Genomic DNA, 19,521 nt, shown 5'->3' on the forward strand with positions numbered 1-19,521 from the left:
GCTCTCTGCCTTCAGGGACTCAAGATGGATTTACCTAATCTTAGTATTTTTGTTAGAGACTTGATTCTAGATTTTATTCTGGGATGTCTTGCAAATGCTACTATTAATGTGAAGCTATCTGGACATCACATTATAAACAGAAGCCTTGCAGTTTTAATTTGATCAGAAAAGTTGATTATGGTTGTTACATTTTATGCAGTAAGTTGGCTTTAAATAGTTATGAAGCCTCATTTTTCCATGTCCTTGATTCCAAACATACATTATGCTAATTCTCATCTGAGAGCTGCCAGATTACTGAACGTAGGAACAGGGACAGCAAATGAAATTCTGAGGTTTTTGAGCTGGTTAAATCATCTTAAACAGAATCTGACGAGAGAAGAAAAATGCCCTAGATGTGGTTTTTCTTCCACAATTGTTCTGTGTAAAATGGTCTTTCCTGCTAGGAATATTTAATGGTCAATTCAAGAAGAGCAGTAAATGATCTACAAGGCACAGTATAAAACAGTGCACCTTAGCCACAGCAGTTGGGAGGATTTATTTTCAAAGACATGTAGTTGCTTTTGTTTTTTATTAACAGGGGAGTGGCTAATGTGGACAGAAAATAATTGTCAGTTCATAATCCGATGTTCAGTATGGAAATGTGTTTTGTCTGGTTTCTTTGAACCAAATAATAGACTGCAGGGGAAATACTCTTTTTCATCCCATTGTTCCAAAAAGTTTTTTATATATTGATTTTTCTGGTTCTTTTGGTTTAGCACTTGTCCTTATTTAAAGTGTGACTGTAGTTCTTCAGTAACTATTAAAATGAGTGAGACTAATTAAATGGAGGAGTCAAAAGTCCTGTTCACTATGGGGAATGTCATTCAGGAAGGTGCAGTGATTCGGCAGGTTCCTAGTAGGGTTTTCTTCTTGATCTTGATTGAGCATATTTCTCTTTTAGATGCTGAGTGTACAAACATGGGTTTTGGTTAAAATCCGTCATTAGTTTAGAACTGATTAGCTCTCCCTGTGTAATAAGAAAATCAGCAGTATGGGAATAATTTGGAGTATCGTTGCTTTGACATAATTACGATGATGAATTGATGATATTAATATGATGAATTAAGCTGTTCTTACCTGCCTGCGAGATCAATCTAAACTTTTATTTGATGGCAGATTTGGACAATTTTGTTACTTTGCTAAAGCCCAGACAGGTTGCTCATTTATTGCTACAACTGCTACAGCAGAAATAAGGTTAATGCATGCTAAATGTTAATGCTAATGTTAATGCATACTCAACTGTGTACTTGTACCAGGATTAAAAAGTGCTGCAGTCTGTTGCTTGTGCTGTTCATCTCTTTGCTCCCTATTTGTCTGTAAAAATGGTGTCACTGCTTATTGATATGCGGTACCTGCTGCAAATTGTGGATGCCTTGGCAGCCAGGTGGTGATCATCACTATGTGCTAACAGGAGGAGTTGGCAGCAAGGAGTACCCTATGATCCCTTAATATTGAGTGAGCAAATCTGAGAGCTCCGTACTGTCAATCTGGTGGTTATCAGTCAGTGTTGAGAGCTGGTTTGGGATTTCAGCACTTGTAAGTTAAGATTTCAAGACCATCATGGTGACTTTGTGAAAGTTATATTGACTAGTGGCATCAATAAAGTTTGTGGAACAGTAGTAGCAACAGAAATGTAGGTAATAGCTTTGCATGATGTTATGCTTGTATAATAACAGTTACACTTAATGAATGTTTTGTGGTGAAAGTCTGGTTGGCTTTTTTCTTAGAAGTATAAAAACCAAATCCAAATGTGGAAACAATATTTTAATATAAGCATCAGAAGGATGAAGGATGAAATAGGTTCGTAACATTCTAAAACAGAAAGATACTTTTTCTTCTCTATTACATACAAATGTTGTAAGTGAAGTGCAGTTTGTACAATTGAGTATGTTTGCGGGCTTTTTTCCTGTTAAGTGCTGCAGACTGATTAGTGAAGAGAAATTGTTTCTTTTTAATATTAATTTCGGGTTTGCAAAATAAGGCTTCTGATATTTTAGACTATGACTTAAAGATGTCTATTCAAACTGCTTTTGAACTAGGATATCGCAGCTTTGCAGTAGAAGGTGAGGTGGTATTTGTATACGGAAAGACAGGCTCTGGAATCACATTAGGCAGCAGCTAACCAATTCCAGGGGATTTAGAAAAGAGAACATTAAGTGGATTATAATTTTAAAACATCGTTGTTTGGATTTTGAAAGTGATGCAGATGAGGCTGTGAGGGCTGTGCCTTTGAGATAAAAGCCTCTCACTATCAAAAATTCTTCTGCCCAGATTAGTATTATCCTTTAAAAAAAAATAATGAAACCCAATGGTGTTCTTCTGTTGCTTTAAGACCAGACTAGATTTGTCAGAAGCAGACATTTAACAGGTAAGATGACATCATCTAAATGTACTTGGGCTGTCTCTAGACAGCGGTGCGCCAGTTTCATTGGTGCTCCTTTGAGATGGCACAAAGGCTTGTACCCTCACAATATGAAAGATAGGAGTTCTCAGAGGATGTTTGTGCATTTGGACAAGCAAGGGTAGGTGACTGGATTTAATGACTGTGGAGATGACCTACTCTTAAATGTACATGGTAAATGTGAACCTTAAATGTTGTGTCAGTAAGAGGCAGGTAGGAAGAATCTGAGAAGATTGTTTTTTGGAGTGATTGGAGTTGCTCAGCAGATTTCAGAAGGTGGTGTTCCGTAAGGAGAACTTGGCTTCTGGATTTATTTCTTTTGTAGAAACCTTTTATTACAAAAATTGATCGACAGTCACCATTTGGCTTGCATCTTTCCGTGAGTAATAATAGCCACCCATTTATTTGCAGTCATGAGGGATCTGTTAAGGAAAATTAGACTGTTTGTTGTACTTGTGCAAAGTAGCGATGTTCTGTATCTTCCTCAAGAGAGTGAGCTTTAAAAATGTATCTAAAAGTGATGGAATAAGAGCTTGTTGCTCAAAACAATATGTGAGACTCTTTTCTGTACAATGAAAGAGTATCTATCAAGGACAGGAAAACAAAATATAGCAATGTAATAATAATATATATTATGATCCTTATTTTACTTGGAGAAACCATACTTTTTCTTTAGACAGTTCCCTAGTATGCTGCAGGGCTGTAGGTCCACCTTTCAGTGAACAGATTAATTCGTTAGTGACTTCTGCAGACAAGAAAGAATGGGCCAGGCTAGGGCTACATTGTTTTGCTGAGGATTCAATCTTCTGCCTTTGGGGGTTAGGTAGTAGAATTTATGTTTACATACCTTGAATTCCATCCTTTGGTACCAGTTTCCTCAGCTTTTTTGCTTTGAATGAACAAACTTTATTTTGTTGCAGGAGGACATGATTCTAGAGGGATATATTTTTTTTCTGAGTAAATATTGATAAATATTTTGGTTTTAATTTTCCAAAGTTCTTGCATTGTCTGTAGCTAAACATCTGTCTAGGTCTCTCCTACATGAAATACTTACTTTAAAAGTGTAAGAGATGGAGGATTGCTTCTTTTTTGCCATTTTAGTGATATTTCCTGGAAAACGGAAAGATGACCATCTATATGCAAACATTAAGCATGTCTGCTTTTAAGTTATCCATTACAAGATTAGTATTTAGTGGCCATGACAATTAAATCAGTTTATTTGATTATCTGCAGGATGAAATCTCCTGTGGGATTTTTTTTGATCCAGTAGTATAAAATGTACAGTAGAGATTTCTGCTTAGAAGCAGACAGCCCTCTTTAGCTTAATTGTAGGAAGGGAGTGTAGCAGGATAGTCAAGGCAAGGAATGAGGAGACAGTGGTGGTACTGGGGGATGTTTAGACCTACTTCATGCAGCTTGGAATGAAAGGGAGGATACTTTGCCTAATGGATGATAGTAGATTAGCCAGGCTATTTCAAAGATGCAATTATACTTCTTTGTCAGTAAATTATGGGTATGTTTGAGTTAATTTGGTGGATGAAAAAAAGATGGATTATGCCTGTTTTGGAAATTAAGAAATCAAATGTACATAGTTACTGAAGGGATCAAGTATGAAGATTCAAGGTAGTGACATGTGCCAGTGTCTCAGAAACAACAGGAAGATCTCTCTGAAGTAGGTGGCAGAGAAAAAAGATGTAGAATTTATTCAGTTGAGGAGAGAGAAAAATGATGGAAAAAAAGGAATTATGAAAAGGATCAGTATTGTCTAAAATATCTGATTTTATAGGTGTTTAGGGCTGTGACGTGACTAGTGTGAACTGTGGGAGAAAGAGCATGAAGGAATAAAAGCATGGAAGTTGGAAGCAGGGAAAAGACCCATTAAAAAAAAAATCTTTGAAACTGAAGCTTATCTTATGTTTCTCTCCCCTCCAGCGTTCTGCCCTTGGTGACCTTGCTGGGGAGAGAAAACTATTCCCCAGAGTTTTCCCTGACCATAGTATTCCCCATCACTAGGTTATGCAGTGGTCGTATACGTGGCAATAGGTTATAGGTCTGGAGAGTGTGGGAGTCACTGGACTAGATTAATGTTACTGCCTGTTACAGCAGAAATTGTCATTTGAACAAGTATAGAACAACACTGGAGCCTTAGTGTGAGATACTGAATTGATGCAGCATCCCTTTGGAGAGAAGATGTCATAATGTACTGGACAGAGAGAGAATCAGACGTGTGAGGTTGTTTTCTGTCAAACCTATTCAGTCATCTAGGTAGGGTGTTAACCATTTCAGAAAACCTTTTAAAAGTAGTGAAGAGTGAAATTAATTTCTGGCTTCAGAAGGACAAGAAAGCCTGTTCAGCTTCAGTGTTCCAAAAAAGAAGCAATAAGACCAAAACTCAAAAGCATTAATGAAAAGAACCTCATGTTTTTGGCATTCACCTAAATGTTAGGTTTTCTGAAGTTGTTGCAACAGGGACAAGAGAGAAATGTGGAGTGAAAATCTAACCAGCAGCTGCCCAACAGTGACATAGTGTCAGAAAAAGCACTGGCTCATGTTGTACCTCCTTTCAGCCTCTGCCTCCTTATGAATACTTCAAGGATCTTTTGGATCCTGATGGAAATTAACAGCTTAAGGAGTAGGGAGTTTGTGTAATATATGTGTAATTGGTTGTTATTGGCTTCATGTTAATCCTGTGAGGTACAGAACTTTTCAGCTTGTCTGAAATACATGATAGTGGATGCCATATAAAACCCGGCTCAAGGTCTTTGCATAATTTCTTTGGGGATTAGTTCTGCCAAGAGAAGCATCTCCTGTGGTGACAAAAGCTGGCTCAAAAGCCTACTGCTGCTCAGAGAGAGTCCTTGAACCTGGGAAGACTCGCTGCTGGATCTGGGAAGGGATACTGTTGCCTGGTCTGAGTTATGTGGGAAAGGCTGCATGAACATCCTCATCTGTTCTGGAGGCAGATCTAGTACTGATACTAACTCAAGGATAAGCAGGCTACTGATAGCACTATTTCTTTTAGCATATCTTTTCCTTAAATTTACTATAAATGAAGCCTGTAATGTTCAAGTGAGGGTGTTGGTGCAGGAACATGTGTTTAGATGTAGTATGTTTTGTTTTGACCTGCTCATTAGTGTGCATGAAGTGACTTAGAATCATAGAGTAGTTTGAGTTGAAAGGGACCTTCAAAAGTCATCTAGTCCAACTCTCCCTGCAATGAGCAGGGACATCTTCAACTAGATCAGGTTGCTTAGAATGACATCCAGCATCACTGAGTTTAATGACTGAGCTTGATTTAATGGATAGTTAAAAAGCGAGGGTGAGTATGCGCAAGAGAATTGTCCTAAAATGTTTTTTAATGGTTTTTTAATTAAGTCTTTGTTTTCGTGGTAAAACATGGGCCTCCAGACTGACTGGGTTTAAATGCAAAAGATAAAAATTAGTAGTACTGGCAAAAATAATAATAATAAAAAAATATATTCAAATGCTTCCTCTGGACACAACCACATTGAACGTAATATGCATCACTTGGCCTTCGTTTTCCTTTATGAACTAAGTTTCGGATAGATAATTGTATGATAATGTTGTCTGCCTGCAAAAAGAAGTTTGTTAAAATGTAAGAGGATTAAGAACTAAAAAATAAAATATAAAGAGCTATTAAGGATAGAATAGAACAGTAGTTGTAGGCTGCCTGTGAGGAACTATTGAGTATCTGAGATGAGTGATTTCTCCTGGATGAGATCACAGAATCAGAGACTGGTTTGGGTTGGAAGGGACCTTAAAGCTCATTCAGTTCCAACCCCCTGCCATGGGCAGGGACACCTTCCACTAGACCAGGTTGCTCCAAGCCCATCCAACCTGGCCTTGAAACACTTCCAGGGATGGGGCAGCCACAGCTTCTCTGGGCAGCCTGATAGGGAGGTATTAGTAGTATTTTCCCTAGATAAAGTATTTCTTGTCTAGGAGCATTCTTGTCTAGAAGCATCCACATACTTTCAGTTTGTGTTTCAATGAAGATGTAAGAGGATCTGTTATGCTGATAAAATTCAAGTTGGGAAGAGCAGTTTATTTCTTGGTTTTCTTGTGTTGCCTGGAAATTTTTTCTTGGTAGATAAAAACTTAAGTTTTTAAGTGTTTTCAAGAACTTACTAAGGGTATTTTTTTGTATGCCATATAGTGCATGTAAAAGGCAGTCTCTCCAGCAAACTGCATGCAAAAATGGTTATAATGCTTGTGTATTCATATTGAAATGATGGCAAGCCCAGCAAGGTCACTTGGCTATAATTCAGGAGCAGAGCACCCAACGCTACATTTATTAAAAAGCAGTGCTTAGTGTGCGTTGCCCTGTTTCTGTCAGAAGAATGGAAAAGTGTGTGGGTCTGTATTCTGGTAGTCACGGACTCCAGCCTTGCTGCTGGGAGAGCTGAGGCTGACTGTTGAGCATGAGGTTGTGTGTCAACCATGTGAATGGTAGGTTTATCTGTGATGGAGACTGACAGTGCAGACATGCCTAATGAAAATTGAATTACCCTTGGATTCTGAACTATTCTGTTGCTAAATACTGATGTTACTTATTGCCTATATATTTTAATCTGGACACCATAAGTTTCTCTATTAGTTTTTTCTAACCTATAAATACTGCTGTATGTTCTCACAACATTGCTATTTTCCATCCAAGATGGGTGCTTTTCAATAACTGAACATTTCTATAGGCTACATAAACCATTGTAATCTTCCAGGCTGTAAAACATTATTGTAGAATAATCTTACTTATTAATAAAATCATCTACATTTTGGAAATCTGCTTTGAAAGGGGCGAGAAAAGTAGTTTTACTGTAGGTAATTGATATAATTGATTTCTCTCTCTATTTCCAGGTGCTTCCATTAGAAAACAGAATGAAGGACACTACACGTTTCCCACAGGCATTAAACATTGGCATGGGAATAGTCATGACCTTGTATATCTCACTGGCCACTCTGGGGTATCTGCGCTTTGGGGATGAAATCAAAGGCAGCATAACTTTAAACCTGCCACAAGACATATGGTAAGTGCATACATGACTTAAAACCAGTAATTTGGAAGGCAAAAACCTTGTAAAGGTTGTTGCATGCTTCAGTGCTGTCATGCTTATAACTGATATGTGCTCCAACTCTTTTAAAAGTGTACTATATATACTATCTTTGTGCCTTCACAGTTGAGCTATGATCCTAGCCAGCAATTGCTTGCATATTAAAAGGAATTGCATATAGAAACAGGTGAATGATCTTCATAGTAAAGTATTCCATCTCTAGAAGGAGCTAGTACCAGGTGTATTGAAGGAGAGAATATGTATTTGCAACCAGCCATATTGCAGTTCTGAAGCCAGCTAGTTTTATCTTAGATATCCTGGTATTATAGTGGCCTTCTTTAGTGGAATCACTGAGTTTAGCAGATAAACTCCTGGAATAGAAGACAACAAAAACTGAATAGATTTGTAGTTCACATGCAAGTCCATGAAGAATGTATAATAATGGCTTCCTATCAGGAAAATGAAGCTTATGCTTTTCCCAGGAAAGTGATGGAATCACTGTCCCTGGAAGTGTTCAAAAAAATGTGTAAACAGGGCCCTTAGTGCTATGGTTTAGTGGTGGACTTGGCAGTCCTGGGGTAAAGGTTGGACTTGATGACCGTAAAGGTCTTTTCCAACTTAGTTGATTCTATGATTCTATGCCATGTCTCAGACATATTATAGTTTTTATTTAGCTTTTTTTTAATGATATGAGAACCCCACATGCCACATGCTGAAGAATCACTGAAGACTATTTCAGCTGGTACATTGTTAGTTCTGTATCTATCTATGGATGGGTATATACTGTAACTATTAATTTAAATATAACTTAATGGTTTTAGTACTTTTATGTCTGGCCTAAAATTAGGTATATCAGCAGTGCACAAGTGTGAAAGCTGAAAAGTATTTCAATGCTTTCATTCTGATGAAGTAATGTCTTCCACGTTACATGCTTGCATCTTGCTGTTGATGCCTCTTGTGGTAGCATTGTGAAGTATTCACTCAAATAATGTGAATCAAAACCTGCTTTGCTGAACTGAATGATGACTAGTGCTTGTGGTTGATATGATTAGTGAAAAGTTTGTTTTAAATGGTAGATCTAGGTTTATTTGTGCCTTAAGAGAAGTGCTTTTAGAAAAGGATTTAGAGGAATGTGGAATAAGGTGAGGTTGCTACTCACTGTTGCTTTTTATTGTGCTCATGCAAGCAACAGAATGAACTTTATTCTGCTGTAATAATCTGCTTTATTCTGCAGCTCTGCTGTCTAACTGGGCTGTTCAGATATAAGATTCCAAATAGCTCTTGGCTACAGGGCAGATGTGATGATAAGATGATGTTTATCCTCGTGGCTTTACAGGCCTAATGCAAAGAAAGAGATTATAGAGATGGAAACTGATGCTCTGTAGGTGGGGAATTGGCATTTTAAGTTTAATAACCTCAGAGCTACTCAGAGCACATATGTAGAGATAACCAAGTAATCTTTTTTTGTCTTACCCTGGATAGTTCCCCAGAGCACCAAACAAAATTAGGAGGAAAAGCACCTCAGTGGTATGCCGATGGGTTGTGATGTATGATGCTATTGCAGTGCAGTACTATGGGTCTCCCTGGTAGAGTACTGATGAGCAAATGTGTGCAATTAACTGTGCTAGGAAAACAGGTTTCCAGTGAACCATATGACAATATTTTGTTACTTCATCCTCACATAAAAAGCCAGGAAGTGGGTGGATTTAGAGAAATGGAAGTAATGGACAAGTTTTAATAAGAAAGTGGTCATTCTGTCCTGGGTTCAGCGGTAGCAGTCATTTTTCTCCTTCTTAGTGCAGTGCTTTTCTCCTTCTCAGTAGCTGGTGCAGTGCTGTGGTTTTGACTTTCAGCCTGGGAACAGCGCTGATAACACCAATGTTTTTAGTTGTTGCTAAGTAATGTTTACTCTGACCAAGGACTTTCTGAGTCTCATGCTCTGCCAGGGAGGAGGGGAAGCTGGGAGGAAGCAGAGACAGGACACCTGACCCAAACTAGCCAAAGAGGTATTCCATACCACAGCACGTCATGCCCACTATATAAACTGGGGGCAGCTCCCCAGAAGGGCTAGGTCACTGCTCGGTCGGGCTGGGTATCGGTTGGCGGATGGTGAGCAGTTGTATTCTCTTCCCTTCTTATTTCCTTTATCATTATTATTATTGGTGGTAGCAGTAGTGATTTGTGTTATACCTTAGTTACTGGGCTGTTCTTATCTCAACCTGTGAAAGTTACATTCTTTTGGTTCTCCTCCCCATCCCTCCGGGGGGGGGGGGGGGGTAGGAAGTGGGCGGAGTGAGTGAGCAGCTGCATGGTTCTGAGTTGCTGGCTGGGCTTAAACCTTGACACATGCCAAAAAGCCTGCAATGTAGCTAAGCAGTGAGATTGGCTTACGTGTTTAATTCCAGCTGGACAATCCCTGTCTTAAAAATAAGCCTTTCCCACGAAAGAAAATTTAAATCCTGTGACTTTCAGTTGTATTTGATGTTCTTGCATATGAATTGACCAGAAGGCATGCGCAAGCCCTAAACCAGTTAAGTCCTTCAGTTTAATTTAAATAGAGGACTTCTCATAGTCTTAAAAGCATTCTGCTAGCTTGGAGCTTTCTGAGAAGATACTTGTTGCAGTTCTAGTTTAGATTGTCTTTTGGAGTGCAAATTGTCACTCAATATATTAATTAGAATATGTTGAAAAGATTAGTTTTCAGCTTGTTTTTGCTGATCACAGGGGCATGTAGTGAGAGGACAAGGGGGAATGGCTTTAAACTGTAGGAAGGCAGACTTAGATTAGATGTTCAGAAGTTCTTCACTGCGGGGATGGTGAGGGGCACAGGTTGCCCAGAGCAGCTGGGCACCATCCCTGGAAATTTTCAAAGCTGGGTTGGATGGGGTTTGGGGCAACCTGCTCTAATGGAAGGTATCCCTGCATGTGGCAGGGGGTTGGAACTGGATAGTCTTTCAGGTCCTTTCCAACCTAAACCATTCTGTGATTCTATATATGGGTTATTTTCCAACATACATAGAGAGGCAAGATGCACAATTTAGGCTGCCAACCGTTGCAGGCATTTTTCTTAAAATGCTTTCCTTATTCTGTGGCTGAGCCTCACAGATGCTTTTATTATATCTCTTACTGGGGTACAGTTTATATGAGGGTAGATGTGAACTTTTTTCCTTGATTTCTTTTGTCTTCACCTTTGATATGACACTGTCCTGGGTTCAGCAGTAGCAGTCATTTTTCCTCCTTCTTAGTAGCTGTTGCAGCACTGTGTTTTTGACTTTCAGCCTGGGAACAGAGCTGATAACACCGATGTTTAGACTGAGCAAGGACTTTGTGAGTCTCATGCTCTGCCAGGGAGGAGGAGAAGCTGGGAGGAAGCAGGGACAGGACACCTGACCCAAACTAGCCAAAGAGGTATTCCATACCACAGCACGTCATGCCCAGGAGGTAGAACTGAGAGTTCCCGGAAGGGCTGGATCACTGCGGGGTGGGGGCGAGGTACCAGTTGGTGAGCGGTTGTATTCTCTTCCCTTGTTATTTTCCTTTATCATTATTACTATTAGTGGTAGCAGTAGTGATTTGTGTTATACCTTAGTTAGTAAACTGTTCTTATCTCAACCCGTGGGAGTTGCATTCTTTTGATTCTCCTCCCCGTCCCTCCAGAAGTGGAGGAAAGAAAGGTGGGGGGGGGGAAGTGGACTGCGTGGTTCTGATTTATGGCCTGGGCTTAAACCACGACAGACACTTTTTTCTGATAAATAATCATAATCTTTTCCTTTACTCCAAGATTGGGTTTTCTGATTCTGCACAGATCTGAAAAAACCCTGTAAAGATTAAAGCTGGATGATCTGAAGTCACTTAATATTTTTGGAACCATAATGAGTATTTTAAACCAATTTAGACAGAAAGAAGTTAAATGTAATGGAGCTTTATACTGTTATAAAGAAACTGTCCACTCTCTTTTCTGAGCAGTATGCATTTTCTGAACATTTTTATGGATAATCGGATGATATACAGGGTGCAATACCCCTAGAATGGAAAGAGATTAATGAGAATAGAAACACTTACCTCTTCTTAAAATGCAGCTTTTGCCTTTTACCAGTCTCTGTAGAGATGATTCTGCTTTTTATGTAACTGTGTTCTTAAAGTGGTGCAAGAGAGCAGCTTGGCTGTCTGGCACTGAATTTAAAACCATCCTAAGGTAGCTTTGCAAGAAAATAGTATCTTAAAAAGTAAATCTCAATCCCTAAAATGTTTGTCTTGTTACAGCAGCTCTAGTTCTGTATGGTAGGGAAGACGTTCCTGCATCAGAATGAGCTCTCTTCTATATTCTTTCTCCAATTTCTTTATATCCTGCCAATCCACCTGTTTGGCACAATTTGCACCTTGGTACTCCTTTGTATAGCTATAAACCCTATGAAATACTCTGACATGGCACAGTAATTTAGTGGTGTCCTGTACCTAGCGGTTTTGAAGAGGGGAGTGTAGACAGCAAAAGCAAATTTGGCTGTGGGTGATTTCTAGCTGTACCCCAGGTACTCCTTCCAATTTTAACAAATAGAGTTTACTGAGATGCACTCTTCCCAGTGTGAAAAATCTTTTTAGGAACACTTTGTGAACATATGGAATTTTGGAGGATATTGACATTGGTATTTAAAATGTCCACTAGTTACTGCCACTATGAAATGTGTACAGATTTTGATATGAATTTGGAAATTTCCCAAAGAACTCTGGCTGTTTAACATGTTCAAGTTTATTTATTTATGATTGCGTTAGTTTTTTTTTTGGTCCCTATTTTGTTGGTCAGCCTGTCTTCTGCAATTTCATATATTCAAGTGAATATATCCATATTAGAACTTGCAAGCAGGTAATGTTATCTTCTTGTTTGCTGGAAGGAAAAATATATATTTATATATATGTGTATAGCCTAAATACCATTAGCAAGCTTATTGTTTAGTGAAGTGTTCACAGCTTACATGAACGTATGTAAATGTTTTCAACAGGTTGTATCAATCTGTAAAAATTCTGTACTCCTTTGGGATTTTTGTGACCTATTCGATTCAGTACTACGTCCCTGCGGAGATTCTCATTCCAGCTGTCACCTCCAAAGTGAAGCAGAAGTGGCAGTTACTCACTGAACTTGTGGTGAGAGCGCTATTGGTCTGCTCAACCTGTAAGTATGTGCAGAACATACATAAAATGTTTGCTATTACACGTTGTTGGGGCCCGCTTGTTTAAATAAGTACATGTTTGGTTATTTATTTTTCTGGAGGCTAGTAAACCTGAAGTTTTGTTTCAATGATTTGGTGTTTTGACTTTCACAAATGAATGAATCTAACCTTGTATTTATATTTTGATCTCACTTTCTTTAGTAGGTGTGACCAGTTATTTGACAACCATCTCTTTTGCCAATAATACTCTAAAGCTGACACTTGAACATAGTTTTCTTAAAATGAAAGGTTTTAAATAATAGTCACACATTGCTGTTTCGTGTCAGCATTTCTCTATGCAGTACATGCTGCTCGTGGAGAAATCTTTTTTCTGCTTTGTTGGTCTCCGGATTAAGCCTAAGGCATCCTGCTCTGTACCCATAAAATACACTCACAAACATGGATGCCTGGTCACAGTGCTCAAGGAAGGCCACTTATTTTAGGTGCTAATGCTCCAAAGTAGCTTAGTATTTCTGCCGTCACTGCCTGTTACTCATATTGTTTTTCTTGCTTGTCCCTTACTCTTCCCATCCCTCCTGCTGTGTCCCAGCCTTTCTCACAGCTAGTCTAGATGTCATAAATACTAGTAGGAGACAGTAGTGTGCACTGAACAGTGAGCATGGTCTCAACTAGTAATTGATATTCCTGAACTGAGGAGGAAGTTTAGGTTTGCCTTTACAGCTTTCATCTAAGGTGCTGAGCAACATAGGAATCCTAGTTGTCAATTCAGTCTTTTTTTAGAGTGTTTTCTACAAATTGCATGCATCCACTATCTGTAATACTTTTTCACCAGCAGTTGTGTAAGCTCCCATGCTTACGCTCGTCTTCTGTTTGTCATTTTTCAATGAAGCACTTGTTTTGAGCAGAATTGATTTAAATAATGCTTCGCTTTAACTGAGTGCAGAACATGGTTCCTAACAGGATTCAGAAAGTGTTTCTTTAATAGAAAGAAAAAAACCCAAATCTTTTAAGTTTTAAAAATGAAATGGTTTTGGTATCAGTGACAAAATCTGTTGCAATGTCTGGACATTGCTTGAAACTAATTGTCTGAAAAGGGACACTTCAGCTGTGTTGCTAATAATGTGTTAGCTTTTTGAGAGAAGAGTTGAAAAGTCAGTTATTACTATTTTGGGGGGCTTTTGTGTTACTCAAAAACTAGGTCATTGTTGTATCATTGTATTGTATTGGAAACTTTGCTGAGGAAAAGCATATCTGGAATGTTTTTTGTTTGTTTGTTTTTCTGGGGGCATGTTTGGTCTGTTAGGCTTATTTTAGGTAAGGACTTGACAAATGAGGACTTGCAGGAGGATGATCACAAGGTCAGTCTTGGCTCACTGAGCCATTCCCAAGGAAGCAATATCCAGGAGAATCCAGTTCTGTTTCAGGAGGATCCAAATTCAGAATCATTTTATTCCAGGATAAATCCAGTTCTCTTGTATCATGGTCTCACGCCATGATCACAAGACTGCCACGAGTCATCATGAGACTGCCAGGTCTTGCTTCCTCTTCCCTAGCTCCCAGTGCTGCTACTCTTCCTCTAGGTTAGCAGAATTCCTGTCTTTTTGTCACACTTCTTCCTTTGTAACCTTTGCTAGACCCTCTGTCTTTGCTGGATTGAGATCAGATGCCACATTTTTGTTCTTCTGCACAATTCAGCTCTATTTCTGTTCACCTCTATTGCTGTGAAGTACCGTTTTTCACTCTACCAGTTCCTGCCCATGATCTTGCTAATTGCATCCTCCTTGCCCTTTCAGCTCTACCTCCAGTTTTGCTACTTGTTGGAAAAGCTACTCAAATCTTGTTCTGTGTTTATCCACTGTTTATCTAGTATCCAGAAACCTTTTGGGTTTGATCGTTTCTACATTTAGTTTATTTTTTCATCTTTATTTGTATGCCTTCCCCTTTATTTTATGCTTTATTTTTATTGTTGACATAATCATTGTAATATCAGACAAGGTGCCAGAAGATTTTTAGTATGAATGCATGGAATGAGTCTTTATTATTATGTGACAAATAATGAATTCAACACAACATATTCCAGATCTGAAGTCTAAGTGGTATGGCTAAGAGAACTGTGATTATGGGGTTTATGTTTCTTTTAATTACCCCTATTTGCTAGCTACAGACTGTATTTCTTATTGGAATGTGGAGGCAAAGTGATTCCAAATACTTGCTGCAAAGTGCATCGCTGAGAATACGGGAAGAGCTTAATTTTAAGACCTGGTGCTTAGATGTATAGACTAGGCTAAAAGAATTTACTATTCAGTTCAGTTTAAAAGGATACATTCTAAAAGTGTATAGAGCTTGATACAAAATTTTGATCTTATTTCAAGGTTGACATCAAGAAATTATGTGTTTTGTGGAAATGCCCAGTAGCGTTAATATGCAGCTCAGAGACCTGCATGAGTTTTACTGCAGAAGCACATATTCTAGATTGGCCACTGCTGGGAAAAGAGGGTAATAATTTGAGATATCATTGTTTAATTTAAAGCCCTGTCTGTACAGTGAAGTAATTTTTAATATATATTTTCTTTTTAATAAATTCAATCCAAAATAACATTTAATAAGCCAGAAGAGAATGATAAGGCAGCTGGCTGAGGCTAAGGAAAGGTTAAAGTATCATAAATGAAAACTAATATAAATCATGTTTGTGGCTCTATTGAGCTTGATATCTTAGATCTTAATTCTCACTGAGCTTTGTAGCAAATAAACTGTGGAGTAGTGATAAATTAACCTGCCTCCTGAGGGTACAACTGTCTGATGTGGTATTATGAAGAACTGTGAATCGCTTGGCAACGTTAACATTTGTTCAGTGGAAGAAAAGGGACCAGAACCCTTTGTGTTTTGGGTCGTGCTGGGCATCTTTCCGTGAGTCAGTGTTTTAGAAATGGCTTCCTCCTTCCAGCTCTTTTCTAATTGCTAGAAGGAGTTGCCATCCCATGTAACTCCAGTTTTGTCCACTTCAAAGTGGAGAAAAGGCTTGAAGTGTCAGGCACATCCATGTTGATTATAAAGATGAATCTAGTGTCTTACTACCCTTGCTGTTTTGTTTGTTTATTTCAAAATGTTCCTTTTTCTGTGTTGCATTTACAAAGTTTCAGCTTCTAGCTACTATGATTGCTTTAGCTTTTGTCTGCTAGGCTTAAGGATCCTTTCTTACCACATTTTTTGTTCCACATGTTAATGCAAGCAGGCAGTAATTAATTTACAGTTGGTGTACTTTCTGTTAAACTACATAGACTGAGTGTAGGAGGCATTTTCTGATACTTGTTTAAGATAATCTTTTTTTATGCAGAGTGTAAAAGAATACTAACACACGTACATTCCCTTTCACATCTGCCAAAACTGAAACAGTTTTCAGTACAAACCAATAACTTCTCTTTCTTTACTTACATTCTTTCGTATTTATGACCAGGTTACTGCTTTTGGCTGTACTATCAGCCTCATGTTCACCTGGGTAGCTGCTATGGTTCTCAAGACGGTCAATCAAAGTCTTTTGCTCTAGATGAGGCGGAGCACTGAGTTAATGCACATCTCCCATAAACGTGGGTGAGAACTGTGCATCCCACCAGGTTCTCAGCAGGGAATGAGCCACTGCCTTATGCATGTAATTTTCCAGTTTTAATCTCAAATAATACCAGTTGTAAACACTTCTTAATTACTCATTGGTGCAAACAGCTTTTGTTGAACATCTGTTGGTGACAGTTGCTGAAAAGTATCATGTACGATTACTTATTTGTAGGACGAAAACTAATTACTCCTAAGTTCAAATGTGTTATTACTTGCTGAAAATATTATCCTATCAGTCAGACTTACTGGTAACTTTTAATTTGGCCTTATTGTAGCTCTGCTGTATTGTTTAACATCTACATCAAATCTGTTTTGTCCTGTCAGATGTTCCAGACTTGTTTGATGCTGCCCTGGAGCCATGTAGATTAAATATGGCATCTCCACTCTGATACATTCCAAAACGAAAATTCTTTGGTGAAGGCCTATTATACAGCTCAATTGTATGAGATATTAGGGAAGAATAATAATGCTCTGTTTTAAAAAATAGTATTTGTTTATTCTGATTTTGTTCCTTTTGTTTATGAGTCATTTAATAGTCTATACTGTGGAATATGAATAAGATTATACATGGCTTGTTTGCATGTCTTCAACTCTAGCTGTCTCCCTTAGCTTTTAATGAGTGAGTTAATAAAGGCCATGCACTGTGACAGACTTCCAGGGTCTTCCTGGCAAGTGGATCTGTGTATTTATTTCTTTTGCATGTGTAGCCTCAATCATCTCTGATTCTTTATAGACACTCTATTTACCATAACTACTTCTCATGTCCTTTAAGACTCAACCATATTTATCATGCTTGGGATTTTGAGACTGTAGATTTTCTACTGAATATATACTTCATTTAGGGCATAATATGGATAGAGCTTATTTAACAAACTGCAAATCATTGCTCGCTTACCCTTCAGATCTTGTCTGGAAATGGAATAATTTCCAAGGTTATTTTTCTTTACACTAGCTTTTAAATGCACTGTAAACATAAATGTGTTTTCAGAATTTCTGCAGGTAAACTGAAAGGTAAGAGTTAAGATGGAAAAACTGAAGTCGGCTGTGTTCTTTCGTTATAAAGTGCTCAATTTTAAACATTTAGGATACGATTCTTCAGAATACTTGGCATTATGTAATATAATCCAGGTCTTCATGTGGGTTCAAGGCAAATTCTGTTGCCATTAGGTGCATCTGGAAGTATGCTTCTGCAGTCTCCTCACTTCTGCAGTCTCCTTGCTTTTCCCTTAGAGTGCTTTTGTTGTGTTTGGTATGTAAGGCTCACATACAGCTTATCATCTGATGCATACATGCAACACTTATTCTTGTATGAATTAAGAATAAGTTTAAACTCACAGGTGGAGGATGGTGTGTAATGGTCTAGTTAGGTCCTAATGAGCCTCGTAACATTTACTGGTACTCTCATGCTGTCAGTTACAGAGATCCTACAGTGTTTTATGTATCAGTTTCTTTAATTCAGTCATAAAGCATAAAGTTGTCATAAAGAAATTCAGTCACAAAGCACAAGTCTCTCAACCAGTTTTAACTATTGGAAGATTACGTATCTTGGAATGCAATTTGTCTTGCATCTCTCTATGTATGTTTACATCTAAATTAGTTGTACCAGCTCCCCCTACCATGAGATGAATTTTAATCAATATAGTTAGTGGAGTGTAAGGGCTGCCTTGCTTTCTGAATAAGAATTTTGTATTTGCTTAGGTGAATTGTACCCAAAATTTAATTTACGATGTTGAATAGATCTTTGCCTAATATAATGGAACCTACACAATGAGCTTGTCTCTAGGCACCCAGATTTAGGTGAGAAGAATTCAATTCTCTTTTTTTGATATTTGTGTAGATTTCCTCCATGGCAAGAACTGAAGTAGCTTATTTCTATATTCCTGTTTTTCTTTATTAACTTTATTCACCTGAGAGTCCTGAAGGAAGTTAGCACTAAAATGCAAAGCTGTGTGTGAGCTAATATTACAAGCAGCCCCTGTGCCATGGGACTGGCAGGCTGTCAATATAATTTTGGTGTATTTAAAGAAACAAAAAAAGGTCTAGTGGGGATGGAGCTGGGAATCAGACCTTGTGGAGAGCAGAATGCCATGGCAATGGTGAGGAGCTGTTGGAGAAGTTTGCAAAGAGGAGAAGCTTGCAAATAGCAGATGAAATTCATTTTAGATACATTGTTAGGTTAAGAAAAAAAGAGGGAAAAAGAATTTAAGTTGTTCTTACAATAGTGCTGGGCTTGGAAGTACCCAGTAAACCTTGGGAAGGGATCTTGGAGTCAAGAGGTTTCTGAAACCGTCAGCTCAGTATCCACCGGCAGCCAAAAGGCCAATGCAGTTTTCAGAGAACAAGATGCTGGGCATCATTTTGCTGCCATAGAAAACTGCTTCCCACAGCTTTAAGTATTGGTGCATTTCTGATCTCTGTATTTTGACAAGGAGGTACTGGGGTGAAAGAGAGTACTGGTGAAAAAGCAAGTGTTCTCTGACTTTAGCTCAGGTTCAGCTCTGTGGGATTCAGCTTCTTATTAATACATGTTGGTAAATAGATCTCTCTTTAAAGGGCATTTCTTGGCAACAAAAAAAATCTGATGGTACAATGCAAAAGTAAATAACACAGTAGCTGTTTTATCATGTTACTATTACAATGTTTATTGGCAATTACTGCAGGGATAAGAAGATATCTTACTTTTGTTTACTTTTCATTCTTTGCATTAGTGGGGTTTTTTTTTATATTTGGTAGGTGGTTGAACCCCAAGGAAGAGATCAGCATAGATAATAAATGGTCTGTTATGCATAACTTTGAGCGCTCTATTTTTGCAATGAGAGAGCTGGAATGACAGTAATGACAATAAAAATAAACACAGAGATTATCGTGAGCAATTGTTTTAGCTCAGACACTGTCATTCTGTATAACATAAAATTACAGGGGGTAAGCACAATAGATATAATTGCTATGATTAAATAGGAACAAAGGGCTTGATAGAAAAGCAAGAATTCATTATTACTGATTTGGTTACCAAAGTGCAGGGTAGCATTTTAAATTCACTAAAGATGATCAGTCTTCAAGTTCTTTGTAACAAAGGACTGTATATAATAAAAAAACAGCATGATAGGTTTTCTCAAAAGGGTCTCGGGTCCTGTGGTTCTTGGTGCTGCAACTTGAATGTAAAAGCCATGAACCTGACAGGATTCATGGAGCAAGTTCAGATCAATTCACAATGGTGAGTATTGTCCACCTTACTTGC

At 38.2% G+C, this 19,521-nt stretch overlaps 1 protein-coding gene across 1 annotated transcript in view; it reads left to right on the forward strand.

The window, feature by feature from the left end:
- Window positions 1-19,521, forward strand: part of SLC36A4 (solute carrier family 36 member 4) — a gene marked incomplete at both ends in the record, with an annotated part of 61,001 nt that overhangs the window by 21,892 nt on the left and 19,588 nt on the right. Inside the window, 2 exons of the mRNA XM_080613575.1 lie at window positions 7,316-7,485; window positions 12,507-12,676. Of these exons, the coding sequence (XP_080469701.1) occupies window positions 7,316-7,485; window positions 12,507-12,676 (340 nt within the window). The remainder of the gene's footprint in view (window positions 1-7,315; window positions 7,486-12,506; window positions 12,677-19,521) is intronic.

This window comes from Psittacula echo, assembly GCF_963264785.1.
Source record: "Psittacula echo genome assembly, chromosome: 3".
Lineage (NCBI taxonomy): Eukaryota > Metazoa > Chordata > Aves > Psittaciformes > Psittacidae > Psittacula > Psittacula echo.